The 19706-nt window shown below is 37.9% G+C and overlaps 1 protein-coding gene across 1 annotated transcript in view; it reads right to left on the bottom strand.

Annotated features, from left to right (window-relative positions):
- Window positions 1-491: 491 nt before the first annotated feature.
- HIPK3 (homeodomain interacting protein kinase 3) overlaps window positions 492-19706 on the bottom strand; it is a 59025-nt gene continuing 39810 nt past the window's right edge. Inside the window, exons 3-15 of the mRNA XM_075712395.1 lie at window positions 17917-18036; window positions 15957-16043; window positions 14911-15095; window positions 13941-14100; window positions 13426-13549; window positions 10183-10304; window positions 9890-10014; window positions 9621-9782; window positions 8312-8608; window positions 7234-7374; window positions 3167-3402; window positions 2776-2903; window positions 492-1115 (exon numbers count right to left, since the gene is read on the bottom strand). Coding sequence (XP_075568510.1) covers window positions 639-1115; window positions 2776-2903; window positions 3167-3402; window positions 7234-7374; window positions 8312-8608; window positions 9621-9782; window positions 9890-10014; window positions 10183-10304; window positions 13426-13549; window positions 13941-14100; window positions 14911-15095; window positions 15957-16043; window positions 17917-18036 — 2364 coding nt within the window. The 3' untranslated portion in view covers window positions 492-638. The remainder of the gene's footprint in view (window positions 1116-2775; window positions 2904-3166; window positions 3403-7233; window positions 7375-8311; window positions 8609-9620; window positions 9783-9889; window positions 10015-10182; window positions 10305-13425; window positions 13550-13940; window positions 14101-14910; window positions 15096-15956; window positions 16044-17916; window positions 18037-19706) is intronic.

Here is a 19706-nt window from a genome sequence, read left to right as displayed (position 1 = left end):
TTAAGTGCTGCAGTCCTCAACATTTATATATAAGTAATAACATTAACAACCTCAAATATTTAAGGCACTATGTGTGGGAACAGTTTACAATGCAGCTGAGATTATCAGGACAACAACATTTAAGAGCAATGTTTAGGCTTTTTTTTTGCCCATGCAAAAGACACATGCAATGTGAAGAACAACAGCTCAACTTTTAGATAAGTGACTCAACATTTAAACACCAAGATACGCAATACAAACAAGTTACTTCTACACTGTACTGCTGACATATGTGCATCTGTTGCTCTAGTTCTGTACACTTAATGGCTTCCCAAATGTAGACGTGTCTTGCACTAGTTAGAAGGCAATTTTATAAAAAATAGCAGGAGCAAAACCAGATTTCTGCTCCCATAAGTCACCTGTCTAAAGTTACTATATAAGAAGGTAACATGACCAAAGACAAGTTATACCAAATGTGCAAAACACATTAAAAGTGAGTTTTTTTAAAGCTCAGAGTTGTTTAAATTGCACCCAAGTCTACATGATTCAAAAAAATAATTTTCCTGTTGTGCCATGGCTAATATTTAATAAATACCATGTTTCTTCTTAAATCAAACTTCTGTGTCATTGAGCTTCCTCAATATACTGTACTTGAGTTCTCACATGAATGGATACTGGCTGAGTTTTGTTGGACTCAATGGAAATCCTGTGTAAGCAGGTGATGCTGCAATGTACGAATGTGGTGGGAAAATTGGTTTGTATTGAGTCTGATGAATGGTTGGGGAAGGTAAGAGACGGGGATTTATGCCAACTGGAACTTGGTGTACTAAACCACTGGGATGAGATATATTGTACGTTGGATGTTGTAACAAGGGTCTTGAGGTACATGGCGAGGCAAGGAGGTGGGCAACAGGTGCAGCAGTACTCAGGGGTGCCGACGACGGGTACGGAAGAATAGCAGGCTGTCCTCCAAGGTGGGTACTTCCAGAGAGATGCGCGTGCACGGTAGTGTGATTTGGACTTCCTTGCGGAAGGGAGAAAGCATGACCGGCAACGCTGGCTGGGATGTAAGCCTGCTGCCTCCGATGAGCATAGTTCCCGTTCCATTCCTGTGGCCCAGAGCCAAAATGCTGAACCTGTCCACACACAGAAACAGGCAAGTCTTAATATTTCTAAGTATAAAGAGAGTTTGATAAATGGAATAATGCACTAAAACTAGTCAACTTAAAATCAAGAGGAATATAGAGACAGGAATAATTAAATGCTTAAACAAACAAAAAAAAAATATTAGCTATTTAGATAGTAGCACAGACAGGAAATCTTGACAATAAGAGATGGTAAACAGAACACAAGTTATTTTAATGCTCTTGCAAAAAAAAAAAAAAAAAAAAAAAGATAAAATGCCATGCTGGGCTGTTTTAACAGAAATACCATGTATCACATGAGCAAGGTGCTTATTCCACTCTACTCAGCACTGGCTTGGCATCAATTGGAAGTGCTGCATTCAGTTTGGGCACCATAATGAGGCACAAAGAGGACAAATAGGAGAGAAATTTTAGAGGAGAGCAGAAAAAATAATAAACGGATTGAAAATATCTGAGACAACTAGGCAAACAGAAGTCTAGGGCTATGATCACAGGAAGATGTGGCAATCATTAACAGTTATAAAGAGAAAGACTAAAAATCAATTACTCCCATTAAATGATGGAGACTTCAAACTACACAGGGCATCTACCAAAGAAGGAAGGATCAGCATAAATTTTTTTAATGAAAGTAACATTCTATACTTTCTGCCAAGAGGCCGAGGAGCTGCAGTCATTGAAGAGATTAAAAATTAATACTATGCTGATCATATTAAGGTTTGCTTAGAATTAATTAAACCAATCCTTCTGCATAATCATGCAGAAGGGGAGATTGTGTCACCCACCCAAATGTTTCTTTCATTCTAAACTATTCAAGTCATTATTGGTAAATCCTCTTATCTACATATAGCATGCTTGCATTTAGTATTTCACTTACAATTTAATATTCCCAGTTACTCTGCAAGGCTTATACAAACAGGTACTGCTTTTATATTAAAGATACCTCCGGATATCTAACCAAAAGCTCAATGCAGCTACAGCTCAAAATTAATTAATTAAAAGGGGCTTAAACTTGATGTCATGTGTCAACTTCAGTTCTCAGCCACAGTAGACACATTTACTATGTTGTTGGGTAATGATAAAAGCAGCTTTTAAATTAACTTTGGGTATCTTCCAACATTGGATTGGACTACAATCACAACCTCCTCCCCCCCCAGCTTCACTGCCTGGCAGCAAAGGTAAGGAACAGTTGGGTTTGCTAAACTCTTGTCTCATCTCTGGATACTCAAACTACAAGCATTTTCATGCACACTACTAACAGAACAAGACTGGAATATACCCCCAGTTTTTCAACTGCACACTATGAGCATTTTAGCATTTGGATATAGGGGGAAAAAATGCGCTAACATATTTTTCATTTTGTCTCATGCTTTGATTTTGTGTAGGCATCAATAGTTTTCCCAGTATGGCTTTTCTATCATTTTTAAAAATAAAAAGTCAGCTGCTTTAAAGAAAATGACCATAAGTGAAAGATACTTATGACTTGCCCAGTAAGTTGAAATCCATTTTCAAGATTTGAACACTTCTGCAATCAAGTTGTGGAAAACCTGCAGTTGCCATTTACAGCAATTGAAATTGTGAGCATTCAGCATATTTGGAACCTCAAGACAGAAAAAATGCTTCTTAGATGTGATATAGATGTGTGTACACATACCTGACTGAAGTTTATATGTTGCTGATGGAATGCTGATGTCAGTTTTTGCTGACGGTTTCCTACAATAGAAGACTGGTTTATTCTTCCCAGGACAGACCGACCCTTTTTCAGTGGCTGGCACGTAGCATCTTCCAAGATATAAATGAACAATGTTATGCTTTCCTTGTCACTATTCTCTTTTAACAAAAGTTAGACAAAGTTTCATTTGCTTCAGCATACAGGGAGAAATAGTGAAATACTTAAGAACAGCACAATTCAGAAATGTTTATTACAGATTAAGCAGATATACAAGTAGGTCAAAATCTTCATATGCGTGGCTACTGAATAAATATTCAAATTTCTATTCTTATCTATTGGTATAGAAAGAAAAAAGCCACCCAAACTAACTTACCTGTATTCACTATCTGTTCATCAAGATGTAACCTGTTTTCAAGTCTCATTGGCGGTACTACTACCGTGCAAACAGCTGATTTGGTTTCAGGATTAACAGATGCTCTTGCTTCCTTATTTTTATTGGTATTAGCGACAAAGCCGTTTTCCACAAATGGGCTGTCGTGTCCTGAAGAGTCTGAAGTTGGGGAACCATCCACCGTATCACATCCACTCTCCTGATCATCATCTGACATGCTATCAAAAAATAAAAGCATTGCATTGAAACAAATACATTTTCGTAATATGGATGCATTTTATTAAATTATCACAGAAAACTGATGGAAGTGAAACTAATCAAAGGCGGATAAAAAATGTTACATTTTAATTATACAAGCATGGACATTCAGGTGGCCGTTCAATACTCAAACTCATTCTACCCGTTAATTGCAAGGCTCAGATAAAGGAGATAACTTCTACGTAAAGACTTAGATGTGTAACCCAACTTGCACCCACTTTGTAATTTATTTTTTAAAGAATCCTGTACTTATATACCACCTGAAGTTTAGATTTTTAGGTCAAATAAAAGGTTGAAGAAGATTATTTCGTTTCTTCCCGAATCAAAACATAAAGGTCTCCTGATGGTTATTACACTAGCAAAAGAGAACACACTGATCTAATTGTCTTCTAGAAATCAGCCACATCCCAGAGTCTGTGCAAAGCCATCCCTGGGGCCTGTGAGAGTCAGGATGGGATAGAGCGCGCTGAGGAAGCAATCTGCACACTAGCAGGCAGTTCCCTCTCATCTGCGTATCAACCACCAGCAGCTACACTAGACCTTAAAATTAGGTGTCTCTGAAGTTCCTCCGGAGGCCACTGCCTGGGCGTGACTGATAGCTTCTTTTTCACAGATTTAGACTAAGGAGACAAACACAACCCTCTATTTACACGGCAGCAATTTTGGCACTTGTGGTCTGTGAAATCCACGCTGGTCAAGTGGCGCAAACTCATTCATTCAACCACTGCTTTTACCAAAGCAGCTGGAAGGGGAAAGAGGTGGAGAACCCAAGTCATAACAATAGCCTTTGCTAACATTTATTGAAGTTCTACACTTGTATCAGAAGAAGAAAGGGCTGAGAAGATGGTAAATACCAGCTACCAGAAGCAAGACCATAGTCCAATCAGTGGAACCAGAACCAAATACCTTTTAGGCAGCAAGTAGTAAACAACCTGGGAAAGGAAACTAATTTACGATGAGGTATATTGCCAGAAAATATATTAATCTCATTCATGTATTATTTATTACACAAGCAAAAGGTATATCACAGACCCATCACCAACAACAACAAAAAAGAAATTTAACTAGTCCTCAACTGGGACTGTGGCAGGTATGGATTATATAGATAGCAAGAGACATCCTTCACTTAACGGAGCTAAAATGAACAGTATGAGGTGATGACTAAGTAAGTATAGATGCTAACAAAGTTCCTGGTTAGAGAGGATAGGCATGAGAATTAAGAATTTCTATAAACTAGAAAAACATGAAAACCCCAGTTTGTATTAAAAATTGGTGGAATGCATGCTTTACTTAAAACGTGCAAGTAACAGCACTGAATTCACTAACCCCTAAACATATGGTCAAGTACTTTGGTGATTTTATAACTAATGTAACAGGTCCTTATAGCATGGTGATTAAATTAAGACAATGTAAATAAAACCATTTACAAAATTTAGTTTTTTGTGAAAAGTACTTTGACGCTAGGAGGGCCAGCACAAAAACCTGAAGTCCGAGTCAGCAGAGCTAAGTAATTCTGAATAGTATAAGTAACAAATAGCGATACTGTGCCAACTACTGAGCAATTAATCATATTTCTACATTCTTAACTTTTGATTCAAGTTACTAATTATATGACTTACATCAAGTCGAATGCTAATGAAACCAGAATCTGACACACTCCTCTGATATTGACACAAAGCTAAATTACAGAAGGGAAGTGAATTACAGGTCAGTTCCTGGCAAATCAAAGAAAACACTGTAAAATGAAGCAGGTCTTTATAAAAACTTGTCTGAAGTTTTGAATGTTTTGTTATTAAAGGATATCATAAGCAGGACTGACAATGTTAACTATCAACCAGTAAGACTGCCTGACAGCCTCCCACTGTATGACACATCTTGTTACCTAAATCTTTACTAAAATTTAACCATTTGAATGGAAATTCTTCAAATGCTTCTAGTTATTTTCTTGTTTCACAGTCAGAAATGACAAATGGTTGAAAATAAGGCCAAGGAGATATACCTGGTTTAGTCCATCTATATAACTCTGCAACTTTTTATTTTAGTATCTCCAAAGTCCCAGAAATGGCAGAAATCTGCCTGGGAATATCTTCTACATCAAGTCACCCTAAAAAAATGAAAAAAATCTATCCATGTGCTCCGTAACTATACTTTTGTTGTTGGATCTAGCAGTTGCGTCCACAGAATGATTTGGATCAGTTTAGTAACCTAATAGAAAACTAATCCACCCAAAAACCCGTGTGACTGGATCAAGTGTAACATAAAGCCATAGCTAGAATAAACTTAAAACCTTTCCCTAGTCCTAGCACTCACCAGACTATACATGTCACCTCCTTAGAATATGCCTTCCCAGCCCTGGCCAGTACAGAGAATAACAACCCACTACACCTTTCAGTGTATTCAATGTCCAATACCGCAGAGATTTGTTCACTGAATCCAAAGATTTCAGGCCTTACAGAATACCAAATGGATGTCGAAGTTGTTCGTGCAAAAGTCTTTTCTCCCTGCTTTTTTTTTTTTAGGGGAGAGGGTTGTTTTTATAAAACCAGAATCATTTACACGTATAAATTATCCATTAAAAGCATCATTAATTCAGGCTGTGCAAAATTTACAACAAATAAAACTGCCTGTACAGACTAGCAGTTCCATTTCCTTGTCAATACACGCTGTGATAGAATCTTTAATTAAACTTTTTTTTTTTTCATTAAGACTCCAATCTTACTCATTTTGCACAACGAAACTGCTATGATTTTGAATCACTTTTCTATATAGAAAGCTATTTTACAGAAAATAGGAAGTGAACTGTGGAATAAAAATGGAAGAATTGGTCATGCTTATGGCAGCCGCAGGTTGCTTGAAAAACATGAATTATACCCCTAGGTCACCGAATTTCTATGGGATATTGGGTAAATCATATTAAACCAAACTTTTCACCAATACCAGCAACTATATATCCCAAATGTTTCTTGGTCCACAAACTCATATCTAGGAATCTGATTTGTAGAAATGCCACAAGTAGCTACAATTAAAGTGTCAGCATATTAGCACCAGAAGGGCAGGGACTGAAGTAAGAGGAAAAACCATCTGCAGGTGCCCCAGCCAGAACACCCCAAGCCAGTGGGAACTTCTGTGTCACAGGTCTGTGTTTTACAAGTGTCACAGAGATAGATGCTTTAGTGTCAAGCTCTCAGGTACTGTACAAAAAAAAATGCCATAAAATAGTTCAGATTTACATTGCATGTTTTTGTTAGAGTGGATTTTGAATAACGTGCAAAAATGAAGGCTTAAGCTAGACATCAAGCAGCGAAGACAAAAATACTTAAAAAGCCACTCACAGCAACAGTGTTCATATAAGTGAGGCTTATGTTTGGTAGCAGAAAAAAGGCATCAGTGTCATCAAAGATTACAAGATACACAATGGGAGAACAAGAGGATGTAAAAATTAAAGATGTTCTGGTAACTTCAAATCTGTCACATCCTACTTTGGCTTACTTAAGTTTGCAACCTTAGAAGATTTTTGTTCTAAAGGAAGTTGCATGCAACATGTTTATATTTTCTGCGTAATCATCATTCATTCATTATTTTAATAACTTCCAATGTAGCAAGACGGATCTGTTAGGAACAAGAAAAGAACAGTCTGTGCTGTGCAACTGTAAGCCAACAGATTAATTTTTAAATACACCATTTAGCCTCACCAGATGGCAACATAACAAAACTTTTGCATTTTTTATTATAAACCGAGTCTGCTGTATACTAGGATCTTTCTTTTTACTGAAAGGAGCACAGCTTTTTACCTGTTGGATCTCTTGCAAGGAGACGGACTAGACTGTCCCGAGGAGCTAGTACTCAGAGTGCTATCAGGACTGCTGAGAGAACAAACGCGGTCAATGTTCAGGGTGTTCTGGCAGGCTTCACAGTCAAGGCTACCTTTACACCTACCACACAAAAAGAAAGTGAGCAAACATAACATCTCTCATTTGTTCTTTCCGTATGCCACACACTTAGGCGTAATTATGGAATAAAAAGAGGTCAAATATTACAGAAGGTCCCTTAAATGTAAATTAACATCCAATTCCTTGTTTCTTTTACATCCAAAACATATTTTTAAACCTTTTCAGAGAGTTCTTTTGGAAATTCTAGACTAGACATGCAGTTTTTGAAACCTACTAAATGAATAAACTTTTTACTGAATCAATACTAAAACAAGTAGATAAAAGATTTTACTGCAACAGTTCATAGTCTTGAAACATTTGACAAAGTTTACATTTAAAATACAAGTTCCTCCAGTTCAAAGTCATTACGAGTAAAAATAAAGTCAAACATTAAACTTTTAAGCCCTCATTTAAAATGATACATGCTTCTTTGATAGCTTTGTGAAAGAAAACTCCTTTAGGGCACCACGCTCAGCATCTGCTTTTATACCCAAATGCACACCTTTTCATACTGTTAGAGAAGTATTTTTTACCCATATGTATGTAATGTTATGTACCGGATGCTACTGATAGAATGGTAACATTGACTATACAAAGCCAGAAAACTGATCTTCAACAAATAAATAGGGTAGGACGGTATTAAGCAAAAAAAAAAAGGTATGCTGGACCTAGAAGTATTCTGCTTTGACCAAATCTGTTTCAAAAGAATAATAAACTGTTTCCTGTTGCAAATGCCTAACGTATATAGATCAACGAGGTAGACTTTTGAAAGCATTTTTCACTTTCAAATAATATACTGCTACAGAGTTAACTTCTTAGTGAAATTTGATTAGAAGTGCATTGTTTGCCTTTTTCTAACTCAGCATAGCTACTGTATTTAATGAATCTAAGACAGCTATATTTAAGTAACACCTTAATAAAAGTAAACATCGATACTTACTCTCTCAGTGAATGTGTTCGTCCTATGTCATCTTCATCTGTGTCACTGCTGATGGTGATCACGCTGACTGCTGGGCTGGGGGAACCGGCAATGAAGATAGCCTGGCGCTGTTTGGTTGAAAGAGATGAATCAGGGTCCAGCCTGACCGATGCTTCACAACAGTTACTTTCCTGTCCTTCTGAGTTATGATTGTCCTGTGCTTCTATACAACTTATTCTCTTTACAGCCTTCAGGTTAAGTATCTTTGGAGATATAAAGGCTGAATTTTGGATATTGGTATTTTGTAACACATTGCTCCTGTGAAGAAAACACAGCATTTGACATTTAGTGAATCTCTACCAACAGACCTGAAAACTGTACTATTTTCAACAAAAACAAAGAAAGTAATGTAGGCGAAACCACCAATTTTCTAAACTAAAACAAAGAAAAACATGAAACAGAAAACACAGTCATAAATACTTGGCATATATGATTTCAGACATTAATTAAAAAAAAAAAATCCAGAAACATGCTAATAAGAAGCTACATTGCCGCATCCAAACTAAGTAATACTGAAGACTGAAATTTGCAACAACATTGAATACAATAGATTGAAAATCCCACTTTCCTATAAACAAAAAAAGAAACTAAGATCCCATTTGGGTGAAAAAGGAGCAAACAAAACCTGGCCAGATTTCCTGCAAAGATGGTCCCTGAAAACAAAAGCGGGTAGCCTCTGGATGAAATCCTTGCTTAAAACAAGACTGCTGAAATTGCCCTCTGTAACCCGTGCTTTCGCCTTTATTGAGCTTTATTTCCCCTTTATTAAGCTCCCACACCTTTGCAAATACTTTGTATGGCAGCGGGGCATATTTTCTTCAGCAAGCAGCTAAAGTATTTTTGGTCACCAGTGAAAGACAGACTATTCTTAAGACAACTGTAAGCCATACTTCAACCCTGTTATATAGTATCTATTTTTAGTTGTCTAAAGCTGATATATCCTCACGCACGTAAGTTTAGGAATATCTCATTAGAGCTACCTCAATATATTCTTATACCTTCCCAAAGGCTATAAAGACAACTTTGCTATCATGATAGGCACACACTAATCAACAGGAACTAAAACATCTTACTATTCCAAGTATTTTTCCATCTAGCCTGTATTACCGAAATAACACCGAAAACTTAGGGCAGAAAGAACAAATTTTCCCAAAGACCGTTTAAGTACAATTATTGCTGACAAACATGCCACTTTTACAGGCTATTCTCCTGCCCACTGAACAGCAACTGCAGATACGCTACCTCTGAATGTTAGAAATATTCTACCAACCTGTTCTGACACAGTTTGTTCCTCTTGGTAGCTGCAGGCTGAGGCCAGACGACATGTGCAATGCCCACACTAATTGGCTGAGGGGCAGACAAGGTTATCTGATGTGTTAAAAGAGGCTGCGGTATCATTGAATTGTAATGGGTGCCCTGGGTAATCAGCTTCCTGAGGAAAAATAAAGGAAGTTTGAAATTGCAAGTCATCTGCATCGCATCCGTAAATCTTGTTAAACCAAAGCCATTAAGGTACTGCACAAAAATATGCAGACTTACCCCCAGTCTCCAAGCCTCTGTGGGCCAGCCACAGGATCAGAGGCCAGAGATGTAGCAGGAGCTGCCACTGGCGCTACTTGTTGCCATGCAGGAAGCAGGATTTGCTGGGTCTGATTCGACCACGTCTGTCGTGAAGCAGAGGAGGTTTATTTCATGATGCAAAGAACAACTGAATTTACATTAGCTGCTTGTAGTTCCGCGCAAAACAAAAGAGGGACTGCAACAGAACTCTGCAGGGCAAAAATATTTACCAACTAATAATAAAACAAGTAAGATTTTTACTTTAAGCCAACCTGAGAAAGGATTCCTGCTCGAATGTGTAGTGGCTGAACCGCGTGGGCTTGGGTCACCAACGGAACTGCGTTATCCACCCTCAGGGAGAAACTGGTGGGTTTACTATGGTTTGTAGGAATTCCTATCAGGGAGAAAAACACATACCTAAGCTTTAAGCAAAACACCAGTCTTGCGTATATTTTCTGAGCAGAATGAAAACATAAAGGATAATTTTACAACATTTTACTATTTTTTCCTTGATGTGTTTATGATCTAATTCCATAATTTAGACCAAATAAATCAACACCTAAAAGATTTTTGTGCTATTATGTATCTGCACAAATATTTGATGCTGTAATTTCCAAAGAGCTGCCAATAGGTACTATTTGGAAAGTGGAACAACTTTGGCAGAAAGTTCTGCAAAGCTAAGCATTTCACTCTTCATCACGAGTTACATTAAAAGTATTCAAAAGGAAGCAGACAAAAGTAAGCAGAACTGAATTTCAAAGCTTCTCGCAGCTGACACCTGCACATCTCATGTTCTGTGTTTCCAGCTAGCAGAAACTCATTCCTCTTAGCTTTTATAGCTGGCAACGCCATATGTATAATGCCCTTGTTTGTTACCAGCTCTTTAGTGGGAAACAATGTAAAATTTTCTGTGTATGCCATCAAATATTTGCAGTAGAATCCATAATCCTATTCCTTTATCAAAATAATGCAAACCATAGCACTGTTGGAATATTACAAGAGCATAATAGGAAAAAGATGCATCTCGTGCTCTGTACAGATTTCATTATCATCACAGGAAACTAACAGACGTATAGCAATGCTGCAATGTTTACTACTAATAATAATGTTAAACTAAAATGAGAGAGGATTTTTTTTCAACAGATATTGCAACAGATCAGCTATGCTAGAAGAAAATACTGGCTAGGCAAATATACTAATTTCACCTTCTAACTACGCATCTCGTGCATTAGTCAAAGACTAAGTAATGGGTGTGTGGAGGCAACTACTAAAGAACTACTAAACTGAAGATTAAATATGGTTTGTTGTTTTGTTTTGTTTTTTTAAATCTTTACAATGAAAGACAAAATAAAATCTTCATCTGATATAATTCTCCCATGTCCTAACACAATACTAAGTTATAGCTATGCAGTCCAAAGCTTTTAATTTTGAAACACTGTTGACTAATTTTTTCCACGCAGCCATCTAGAACAGCAACATCTTAACTCTGCCAGAAGTACCGAGCTTTAGCACTTCAGATATTCGACAGAGCAGCCAAGCAGGGAAACCTTGAAGCAGTGCCAGATACCATTAATATCCCCTTCCCTTCGTGCCAGCAACTCAACTTGTCACCTATGTGATGAAAACAATATATTCTCTTCATTCAAGCTGTAGCAGAATTTAAATTTGGAAATTTATCATCATACTAAGAATACAGTATACAGATCACAGATAAAGCATTTGCCTGTACTGTTTCCTTTTCTATAATCACTTTATTCATCTGGGTATAATGAAAACAGGAGGGTTTTTAAATTATGGAATATGTCATTGTGTAAAGCATATATAGAATTTAAATACGAAATCACTTAGCCATACTAAGTGCTCAGAAGGAAGTCTGTATGAAGCTATGCATTTAGCTCATACAGCCTCTGACACTCTGCACAGTGAATACTTTCATGAAGCTTTCATGAATTTCTGGAACTCAAGATAGATGCAGCAGCCACAAACAACATTACTGATAAAGTCTGCCCTATCTGTCTTCATCTAAAGACTTCCTCAGCTCTAAGTTTAGGTTAAAAGTGGTTTGGGTTTTTTTCAGAGTGTGATTTCTTGAACTTCAAACTGCAGAGGGAGAACTACAGAGGAGTTCGAAAGTCATTCTTAAAAATAGCTACTTCCTACAAACTCCATCATTTCAAGATCTGATCTCAACATAAAGCTGAACCATGGCCAAGACAGATAAATCACATTTTTGGAGATGAAGACTATAATCAACTTAACTTAATAAGCAAAAAATATATACTACCTTCCCCTCTCCATGAATGACTTACTAGGATAAGAAAGGCTGTTTTTCATCAGCTCCTCTCTGATCAGCCCATTATAAACAGAAAAAAGAAGTTTTGCTCGGTACGTTCTGAGATCTAAATGAGGTTTTAAAGACTCCTCCAAAAAATAAGACCTACATTTGCATGATGCAAATGCATTTGTTTACGGAAACAGAGGTCAAGTGCATTACCATGTGTCCTTCTAGAGATGCATATGCTTATTTGGTCGTTTTCTACACTAGCATTTCCACCTCACAAGTCTTCCAAATGTTTCTGATAATTGAACCGTCAGCCAATTATTTCTTTCCATAAATACAAAATTGTATGCTTAAAACAATCTTATCCTTTGTAATACAGGAGAGTTCAGCCAAGCTGCCCTTTCCTCACAGCACGATGCAATCAACATTCTCAAAGATTTAGTTACGGGTTTTTCAGCCATCAGAAAGCTGCGGCAGTTCTATCTAGCATTGTAACCATAGGACAGTAAATGTGACACTGTTTACATAGGGCAGCCACATCCTTAAATGAAGCCCTGAGTTTCCAGATGTTTTCTTAAACATTCACTGGGAAGTCCAATTAAAAAAAACCCCAACTTTATTATCCAGACAGATGTATCACAAGAACGGTTACATTTTCTTATCCTCATCCCTAGGATACCCTAGGAATGTAGTTGGGGGGAGGACGGACAAAACAAAACCAAAACCGCAAAGCAACAAAACAAAACAAAAAACCCCAAGTAAACCGCCACAACTGAACCAACAAACAAAAAACCCCAACACACACAACCACCAAAAAAGAAAAAAACCACACCACCAAAAAACCCACCACAACACTGATACTCCCCACGTCTTCCTTGTTTCCTCTCAAATTTAGTTCAGACTACCCTCCTTTCTTGGTTCACCTTCCACATTGTGTCCCTCTACTTTATCCAATACAATATATATAAATATATATATGCACACGTATACACATATCTATATGTGTGCGTGGTATACGAAGATGGGCTCTGGATTTTCTGCAGATGATGATTTGCTATTTCTTTCAGAAAGGTGCAATGTATCAGCATCTGACTCACATGCTAATTTTTTATGACATAATTAAGTTCTTTTAACTATACAGCTTAAGTAGATATAATGGAAAACTCGATTACTGCTAACAGACAGACAGTAACGCTCATACTTCAGGAACTGTAACAATTACACTTAAACATACCTTGAATAGTTGGAGGACATATAATCAATGCCTGCTGGAAAACATCACTGCAACCAAACTGAGCAGTTCCTGCCTGCAGTGGTATCCCTTGGTGCAAAACTGAATGGGCAGATGCAGTTAATGCCTACGGAAACAGATTCAATACAGGCAACATTATAACTGTGAACCTAAATCTCTCACACACTTGTCTGTCCCACCAACTTATATAATAAACAACTAAAGTAACTCATAAAAATTAAAATTTCAAATACATTTCACAGGCAGCAATCCCATTTGGCCACCGGAGGGCACTACAATACAGCACTGCTTTGCTACGACAATGCCAGTTTTTAACTTAATTTTGAAACATACTGAATTCTAAATGGTTCGTTTATTTGTTTAAGAAAACATTAGGAAAAAAATAAGAGTAAAAGACAGAAGATTTTGTCACTTATTAGATATACTTTTTCAATTATGAAATTAATTAGAGAAACTGCATTAACAGAACTTATAATTTTAAAAAAAAATGGGTTTACCTGACTTCTTACTGGACCAATTTTGGTAAAGCTTGCAGTCAGATTAGCTGCACTGCCTGAGGCAACTGGTCTCATAAGCGATGTTTTATTGCGATTACTTAAGTCATACAAATTTGATCTGCATTTGCAAACATCCATGATATGAAAACAGGACTTCACTCTATCAAAACCAGAAAGTAAGTTGCTTTAATTAGAACTTCATGTTGTTAAATGTATAAAACAATTCCCCAGGACAAGGGAAAAAAAAATAAAAACCAAAACAACAACAAACCCATAGTTCAAAGCCCACAGTTCCCAGTTTCACAGAATGGCATCATACCCAGAAGTAGAAAAAAGAAATACTGCTATTATTATGTTCATGTCAAGCCTTTGTAATGCATATTTTAAAATCAAGAAAAATACTGCTATTTCCTGCTCCTTGTATCTAACACCATTTTCTAACAACTGCATACAAGCAGGAAGGATAGTAAACTAAATGGACAGAAAGCTCTTTCTTTCAGTGAAATGCTTGCACTTTAGGAAATCCGCAGTGAAACACAAAATTTGAGAACTGCAAGAAGACTTTCAATACATTCTGTATTAACCAATGCATAAAAGAAGGCATCTTAGGTGTTCAACTCAAGAGGAAATTTCTGCCCTAGCTCTCAATGACTGACAGGAACTAAGGCTCTTCATATTTCCAAAAATCAAGCCCAAGTTTCTGCAGTGTTGGAATTTTATCAATCATTTCATCAAATGATAACTTAGAGATCTATTGCTCTAAATGTTACTTTTCAGAAAAAAAACATAGTCAGTTTCCTTGACCAAGTAGATGTGTCTAACTTGGCAAGCACTTAAAAGAATTCTGTAAGACATTACACAAATGATAAGACAAAAGATTTTTCTCTCTGATAGCAGATGAAACAACACTATCATACACATGAATCACTACAACAGAGACTTAAAAAAAAAAATTTTGTGTGTTACATACTGGTTGCTATGAGGAAAATCAAGGAGGTGCTTCATGGTAACAAAAGAATGGTTCAGGGTCTCAGCTGGAGTGATTCTTAAATCGGCATCGATCAGCAACATTTTCTTCAACAGACTGACAAACTCCCTCCTATCTGCCTTCTCTGCCAACAGGTCACTTCCTTCCAAATCCATCACCATGTTCACCTGGCATTGAACGAAACAGTCAGAAAGAAGACGTGCATATTGGTTTAACTCTTTCTGTTATTGCTTTCTGCTATAAAATACTAATATTCAATGATTTGATCATGTGGGGCAAGGTGAATTTGCTAGCTTGTCCCAGTACGGTTGGCTTGGAATTGGTGACTTTTTTCTGCACACACACTGCTCCCCTTGCACCCTCCCCAGCTAAAAACCCCTGAAGGCTTTATTCCAGTCTGGGTCTTGAAATTTAAGAAGTAAAGTTTGGGATAGATATCTTTATATGGTCTAACTTAAACTACAGAGGTAGTCTTCAGAAAAGAATTTCAATTGTATTAATGCCCATCTTGCAAAAAGATTTGATTCTCTTTTCAGGATATGGAAGAGAATGAAAAATTTCCTTTTGTTTGACTAGAGAGTTACAAAGCTAAAGAAAAGTGCAGAAACAGTTTTGTTTTTTTTTTTAAAAGGAAAAAAACCAATTATATTCAGAATTATATTGTTAAGATAGCAGAATTATACTGGAAATTATACAGTTAAGATAGCAGGATCTATACGCATTCTTTTTTTACCCAGAATGGCAGACAAGGTAGAAGAGAAAGTATACATTATGCATAAAATTAAAGGGTTCCCCTCACCACAAGGACAAGTACCATTGTCTAACACAAGCAATGACAAAGGAAGGTCTTTATAAAAAGCCCAAAGGACTGACGTAGCTAGACGCTTTCCTCAGAGCAACAGATACAGAGAAAAATGGATATGACTGATATACAATAAATAATATTCTAAAAGGTGTTTATTTCAAACTAGTAAAATGTTTTAAAATCACACATTCCTTTTGCAAAGGAAGAATGCTTTAATACTCACATGCACTATATCATCCAAACTGTTGAAAATATACTTTCTGGCTTCTTTAGACTTCATACCTGTCTCTGCCTCGTGCTCTTCCAATGTCTCAAAAAAGAAAAGGAAAGCTGAGTTCAGAAGTTAACCATAAAGGACACTTACAGCTACAAAGTAACTTTACATATTTATTGGCCTAATAAACCTGTTTTTTTTAAAAATAATTAATATTTCAATTGTACATTTGTATGCTGGTTTGCTGACTACTTTCATCTTCTAAATCAAAATACAAGAACTACTGAATTTCACGTCTGAGTGATCCCAGTACTGGATTACAATAGATGGTTTGTAAATCACACAGGAAGTGCTGAAAGCCTAGCAAAACACCGTTTAATGAAACTCTCTCATGTGCTTATGTTCTTATATATCACAGGTTTTCTACTACTTGTATTTTACACGTTTCCTCAGACTCAGACTTTTATCTCTAAACAGCACCAACATCAAATCACTGTAAAAAAATGAAACAAAAACCAGGCAGGTTCTGTTCAATTTCTCTTTGCTTTCTCTTTTCTTTTGTTATTTTTAGACTTTTATTCCTTTGCATACACAACAGTTGGTGTAAGTATTTTAAATAGGGAAGTATGAAACACAGAATTAAATCCCAGAGAATGAGTGTGGTCACCTATCAGTGATTTATGAGCTGGAATACCACTTTCTGTTACAATTTTCCTCCTTCAACACAGACAGCACCAGGAGGCACGTTTGGTTTTAAGAGTCCATGTTGCAGGAGGCAAGGCAAGACTGCAGGGAAAAACTTTTTTTAACACACAGATTACAGAAAAGTTTCCACGATTAACTTCGACAAAAACTGCAAGTAATGACCAATGGTCTGTACCAAAACTCCTTTCTTAACCCCAAAACCAGCATTTAGTCTGCTGTGAGAGATTTAACCTCTGAAAGGTAACAGCTTCGGAAACTGGAGAGGGCTCTTTGCATCAAGAACTCATTCGGGTTCTCCGATACAGAGAGGCCACATGTAAACTGTCACCTAATGATCAACTGCCTGAAAAAACAGAAAACTGGAATAACCAGGATGGTGTAATCGGAGAATCCTTACATAACGACCCGGCAGCGCTACGGCAGGGCAGCACCGGCCTCGGCCGCTCGGCCCAACGCGCGCCGGGGATTTACCAAGTTGCTGTGGAGTTACGCAGCTTGCGCCCTGAGCTCGGCAGCTGATTTGTTACTGCAGACGTTTTATGGCAATTGTAACTGTTTCCTGACTCCCCAAGTCCTCTGTAAATTTGGTGAAGCGGTGCCATGAAGTGGTACAATTAAAAAAAAAAAAAAATATTTGCACAGGAAGTTAAAGCTCTGCTTATGGCCAGTGTGCAATAACGTTGCTTAAAGAGAAGGAAGGCGTGCAGACCATGAAAGTACATTTTTTTAATTTCGTCTGCTTTCATTGTATTGCAGCTTTCAGCCAACGAAGACTGTTTCAGCACAAGATCTGAAGAAAGCGAGCTGTACACAGTCATATTGTTTCTTAATGCCCTTTCTCCTAGGAATTTCTGGTCCTGAAGACACTTTTGAACAAATTTTGACAGAGCAGTTTGGGCCTCAAATTCTTTAAAGTGAAAAGCAGTGACTGAGCCAGAGATAAAAAGAACTCATTTAGTGCCTCTGGATAGAAGGTTTAATCTGAATTCAGTGCTCGCTCTCCACCTGACGCGCGTGCGCTGGCCGCCCAGCCTGGCAGCTGCACCAGACCTGCCTTTGGGCCAGCCGGCGGGGAGGGAACGTGGGCGTGAGCTCAGAGCACTGGTTTGGGGGAATGGGAAAAATGGAAGGGACACAGAGTGGGGACTGAGAAAAACCACAGGAGATGTGGAAAGGAGCTAACAATATCACCGTGCATCTTGGCCTCTCTGGCTTCTCCGGTCACAAAATAATAGCCCGTTTTCTACTATATTACACTGTTTACCTTTAATCTCCAACTAGAATATGGTGCATCCGTTTCTCTACAGAAGAATCTTGCAGTTTTCGTTCCCATGCTCAACAACTGCTCTCCTGGCAAACCTTGAGTCTGTGAAATGTAACGAATCTGAGGAAGGAAAAAAACCAAGCATGGGAAATAATTTACCCGTGATTTTCAAAATCTGATTTCACACTGTTAAGAACTTGTTATTTCATTTAAAAAATGGCAAAATGAACCACCCTCAGAGCACCATAGTTCGACAACTGCATCTTACACAGGAGAGAAACCTAATCCTGAGCGCTCGATACTCCTCTCAGAGAAAGCCATACATAAACAAACCTCTGAAGTGACCTATATAAGCAAGCTTTTAAAGTTCGGTCACAGAAATGAGGAGTTGGGGAGAGTGGCTGTTATTACCTCCTCAACCCATTCAAATCCCAAATGTAGTATTTTCATTCTAAACAGGAAAATCAGCAGGAGTGCTTTACTTGCATACAGAAGTTTGATGATATTTTTTGGCGCACTCTCATTATGCAATGCTGTAAAAATCCTTCCCGCTTGCCGTTTCCAGTGCGTCTGTCTTTTACACGTCTGACACACCTGCATTTCAAGCAAATGTTCCACTTGGAACGGGAGTGTGCGTACAACCTCTAGGCATCCAGCAAAAGATACTGTCCTTGTCTCAGAAAATCTGCTACTGAATGCGATGGGAATGGACAAGCTTGATGCCCAAAATGGCCAGATGCTCTTTTCCACTGAAATGATTAACATGCATTTATTTTAGAAGATAATTTACTTTGCATTTTTCATTACCTTTCTTAGAGTTGATGATACAAAAGTATTACCTAAAATAGTTAAGATTCAAGGCTTCAACAGAAATCTGTTGAAACAACACGTTACGATGTGTTTTTAACTACTGTGCATGCAATGTTAACTCACTGTACAAGGGAGCAGCTATCTCAGAAGTAATACTTCTTTAAAATTAAAGAAACACCTTCAAGAAAGATGAACTGGAAGAATAATTGCCAATGACTGAAAACTGAGCTTGTTGCAGGTTGGGATGGAGGCAGTACGGATTCCAGCAGCCAGGGCTGAAGGTCTGAGGGGAGCGAGGGCCGGAGGGCGTTGGGCAGGGTCCCACGCCACACGCCTCCACAGACGGGCTGCTGGTGTGGGCCAGCCCCTGGGAAAGCTGGAGCAGCCAGGGAGTAAGAGAGAATGGAAGAAAGGAAAAAAATCAAAAGGAGAGAGCAGTGGAATACACCCAACCAGAAACTGGGAGGTAGGATGAATTCAATGGAAGACAGAGGACTTGAGAGCTAGGAGCACCTGAGAATAGAAAAACTGGTGGGCAGTAGAGAGGAAAAGTACATGCGAGGCTTCTGCTGAAATAGAAGTGACAGACCAAAGTGGAGAGGAACTAAACACAATGCTGCCAACTTTCAGTATTTGGTATCCTCCATAATTCCCTACATCAGGGAGTAAAGAGAATCCCACTCTGACTAGAACTCTTTCTAGATCATTCAGTTGTTTTCTAAGCATATTATAAAGCCTTAGAAATTAGGAAAAGACAATGCATGTATTCAAAAATTTAGCTATTAAGCACCTGTGCCTGTTTTTAATGAGTATTAAAAGCACAGAACACATAGCTATTTTCCACTGAGAAGTACAGCTGTCACTGGGTATAATCACAAATGAATATAATAACTAAGAGCTTCCTTTCAAGGGCTAGCATGTTGGTTGCCACATGCCAGGGGGACAGGGGGGAAACGCAGCACAAAGCCCTTGCCTGTTCG

The sequence above is a fragment of the Pelecanus crispus genome, chromosome 6 (assembly GCF_030463565.1).
Source record: "Pelecanus crispus isolate bPelCri1 chromosome 6, bPelCri1.pri, whole genome shotgun sequence".
Classification (NCBI taxonomy): Eukaryota; Metazoa; Chordata; class Aves; order Pelecaniformes; family Pelecanidae; genus Pelecanus; species Pelecanus crispus.
The sequence above is the reverse complement of the archived record's forward strand: the minus strand, read 5'-3'. Positions and strand labels throughout refer to the sequence as shown.